General features: G+C 61.1%; 1 protein-coding gene across 1 annotated transcript; it reads right to left on the reverse strand.

Annotated features, from left to right (window-relative positions):
• Window positions 1–1472: 1472 nt before the first annotated feature.
• HES1 (hes family bHLH transcription factor 1) lies at window positions 1473–3555 on the reverse strand. Its single transcript, XM_084267470.1, has 4 exons — window positions 3316–3555; window positions 3131–3226; window positions 2955–3042; window positions 1473–2203 (listed from the first exon to the last, which is right to left on the reverse strand). Exons 1-4 carry the CDS (start codon window positions 3421–3423, stop codon window positions 1719–1721), a joined length of 777 nt encoding a protein of 258 aa, XP_084123596.1. The 5' UTR covers window positions 3424–3555; the 3' UTR covers window positions 1473–1718.
• Between the last annotated feature and the right edge of the window lie 241 nt (window positions 3556–3796).

The raw sequence follows: 3796 nt of genomic DNA on the forward strand, positions 1-3796 counted from the left end.
GCTGGTCTGATGGGATTTCCTGACAGACAGGTCCTGTAAGTGCTTCTCTGAACACAAGGTGGGCTCAGTCCTGCCCTGATACCTTGGGTGCAGAATAGTGACACTATGGCTGTCCAAGGGAAAGGGGGCACAGCCTGTATGACTACACACTGACCAGGGACAAGAAGTCACACATTCTCAAGCCTAGCACAGAAAACCTTGCTGTGAGATGCCACCACAAGTGTGGCAACAGGGAGGTAAGAGCAGGGGAAGCTCTGCTCCACCACCCAGATCATCCCCTGCAGCCCCTTTTCAAAGGGAGCCAATACCAGCCCCATCCTCATCAGTCCACCCTGCAGAGATCAGAGACACATACCCCCTCTCTCCTCCTCCAAAGTCCACCCCAAGAAGTATTTTTAGATCAGGAAACTGTGTTTCTAGAAGTGGGGAAAAGCTGGGGAGGGATTCAAACATCAGCAGGTTTAGTCTGGCTGGTCTCACACTCTCCCCAACTTTCATTTCCCCAACACCTGGATACAGTCAAGCACCTGGCTGATCCAGACAAAATCCAACAAGCTTTTGCAGCAGGATTTGGAAGGAATCCCCAGTGGATCCTGGCACAGTTTAAAGCTGTCCGCTTTGAGTTAGGACTTGTTAAGAAGGGCGATGCAAGCTGTAACCCGAGACTGCTGCTCACCTCTATCTAGGGCTTGCATCTTGCCTGGAAATGGGGCATGACCAAGTCAAAGGGGTCAGTTGCCACTCACTGTGAGAGAGATAGTCCACACAGCCCCACATCGCTCTCCCAGACACATGTTTTCCATATAACAGCAGAGGAAATGCCCAACTCTATCAAAAACACATGCAGAGCATTAATCATCAAGCCAAGCCTGGCTGATGCTCAGGGCCAGAAACAGCTCTCTGCTTTTAAGTCCAGGTGGAGGTGGTGCCCAGCGCCTGCTGCAGCCTGTCAGCCAGGAGACAGGAGCACTCGTGTCAGGCTTGTCCTGCAGAGAACCGCTGGTTTTGTAACACGAGAAGCTGGCAGGCACCGCTCTAAATCAACTGACTGAAGTCGTTCACTATTTACTCCACAGCTGGGAGCAGGCCCCTCCAGGTCCAGGGCAGGAGGCTCACCCGGACTGGGAGCCGGGCTGCTGGGCTCTGTGCCGAATCCATCTTGCTCTACCTGGGCTACTCCACTCCATCAGCCAGAGGAGCCAGGAACAGAGAGGAGGTGCCTTCCTCAGCATATTCACCAGCTCTGCAAACATAAACTCTTTTAACAAGTCTGACCAATGGAGCTGCTCGGAAGGAAGCAGTAATTACATCTGCCCTGGAGCAGGGAGAGGGGACGGAGGGTCTGAGTGACAGCTCCTGCCTGGGGAAGCAGGACAAGGCAGCCCAGGGAGCAGCACAATCCACAGACAACTGAGAGCAAGCCAGGAGCTGGGCTCCCTCCTATGCACACATACCAGCACTCCAACTTATCTCCAAAGGCCTTCCAAAATGGAAGGGACTTTTATTTTAAGAGCATTCAAAAAACCAAACCCCGATCTTTGGTGTCATATAAGGAAGGGGAGGGAAGGGAGAAAAAAAGAGATCTCGTGTAAAACACGAAACACTGTCAAGGGAGTGCTATGGTACAAAGGCACAATCCAATATGAACATATAACCTATGTACAGCCGTGCCAGCAGCACGGGGTGCGGTCCTCAGTCCAGTCCGGTGCCAGTCACTCTCACCAGGGTCTCCAGACAGAGTCAGCTGTGCCAGGTGGTGGGCCAGGCGGTGAGGCGGCAGTGGCAGCAGCAGGTGGGCCGCCGTACAAGGGCAGCACAGCACCACCAGGAGCAAAGGCAGTGCTGGGGATGAGGAAGGCAAATTGCCCATCAGAAGCTGGCAGCAGCTGGAAGCCACCGTACACCTTAGTTGCGTCGGCACCTGGCTTGCAGGGCATGCCTGGGAGCGGCCCCGCACCACTGCCCGGTGGCACCAGGGGTGGCCCAAAGGCTGCAGCTGGTGGCAGTGGGGGTGGCGGTGGGGGTGCAGGGTAGTTCATGGCATTGATCTGGGTCATGCAGCTGGCCAGGTGGCCCAGGAGCCGGGTGCGCACCTCCGTGTTGACGCCCTCGCAGGTGGAGAGGAACCGTGTCACCTCATTCATGCACTCGCTGAAGCCAGCCCGGTACTTGCCCAGCACCGTGGGGTCTGTACTCAGTGCAGCTGCAGGGGAAAGAGGCACACAGCGGTCAGTAGGTTCTGCAGAGAAGGGTATGTGGGGCAGGGGATGCAGCCCACCAGCATCACATCCTGTGGCCCCTCTGAGCCAGCAATCTAGGCAAGGAGTGCAGCCCCTCTGGCAGCATGCATTGTGCTCCCAGGTGCCATGAATATGGATGGAGAGCATGGCCCCTGCACTACCAAGTACTCCAGTATCAGGGACTCAGGTCAGGAACAGACAACTCCCAAAAGTCCTACTACAGCCCTAAGTACTGGGGATCCAGATTGGGAACAAATTCTCCCCAACAGCTTTTGTATCTCCCACCCCTCCCAACAGACCCAGATGGGGAGCACAAGACTGCTGGTAGAAGCCTTCCCAGTCCCCTCCAGTACCAGGGATGCAGACAGAGAGCACAGCTCCCCTGCACTGAGGGTAGCAGCACTGAGCACCCCGCACCTCACCACTCCCCAGCAGCAGAGATGCAGGTGGGGAGTGCTGTGCTCCCCGTGTCCCCCCAGTACCCAGGGGGTGGGTAGAAAGCCCACTGGCCGCCTGTGCCAGGGACGCAGGTTCAGAGCACAGGGCCCCCCCATCACCCTCCAGTACCAGGGACACCGGTGTGGGCCAGGTTACCCTGGCCAGCCCCATTACCTTCACTACCAAGGAGGTGGCCAGGGAGCGAGATGCCCTTAGCCCCCATGACAGAGGCAGGGCCGTCCCAGCCTCCCCTCCCCGGTACCCCCCGGGACTCACCGGTCATCTGGGCTCGCTGGAGGCTCCGCAGGTGCTTGACGGTCATCTCCAGGATGTCGGCCTTCTCCAGCTTGGAGTGCCGGGAGCTCTACGGAGACAAGCAGGGCTCAGACCGACCCGGCGGCGCCGTGGTTCCCCGCGCCCCCGCCCCGCTTCTCGCCCCCTCCCCAGCTTACATCCTTCTTCAGCGCGTCCAGGATGAGCGTCTTCAGCTGCCCCAGGCTCTCGTTGATGCGCGCCCGCCGCCGCTTCTCCATGATGGGCTTGGAGGACTGCAAAAGAGGCGGCGGTCAGCGCCCGGCGCCGCTCCGCACCGCGCTGCCCGGCGCCCCCCGGCCCGGCCCGGCTCGGCTGCCCTTACCTTCCGGTGCTCCGCCGCCGTCTTCGGTTTATCGGGCGTCGCGTTGACGCTTGCGGGGGTGGCGGCCACCGGCGAGGCGCTGCTCTTCTCCATCAGGTCGGCCGGCATCCTGCGCCCGCACCGGCAGCGCTCGCCGCCGCGTAAGAGGCGCAGCAGCAGCGGGGGGGGGTGCCGGGTCAGCGGGGGAGGGGGGCCGGGTCTGGCCGGGCGGACGCTCCGGGCCGGCGCACGGCGGCGGGGCCGGCGGGACGCGGGTGCCGCGCGCCCTTGGCCGCCCCTACTTATAGCGCGCGCCGCACGCGCGCGGCTCGTGTGAAACGTCCCCCGCCGCCGTTCCCACACTCGCGCCCAGCCAATGGGCGCCGCCCGCACGCGGCCCCGCTCGTGGACGGCGCCCGCCCATTGGCTGGGAGCCGCGCGGCGGCCGGCGGCCAATGGCGCGGGGCGGGCGGGCGGCCGGCTGCGGTTAACCCCTTGGGCG

The sequence above is a fragment of the Gallinula chloropus genome, assembly GCF_964237585.1.
Source record: "Gallinula chloropus genome assembly, chromosome: 8".
In the NCBI taxonomy this organism is placed as follows: Eukaryota; Metazoa; Chordata; class Aves; order Gruiformes; family Rallidae; genus Gallinula; species Gallinula chloropus.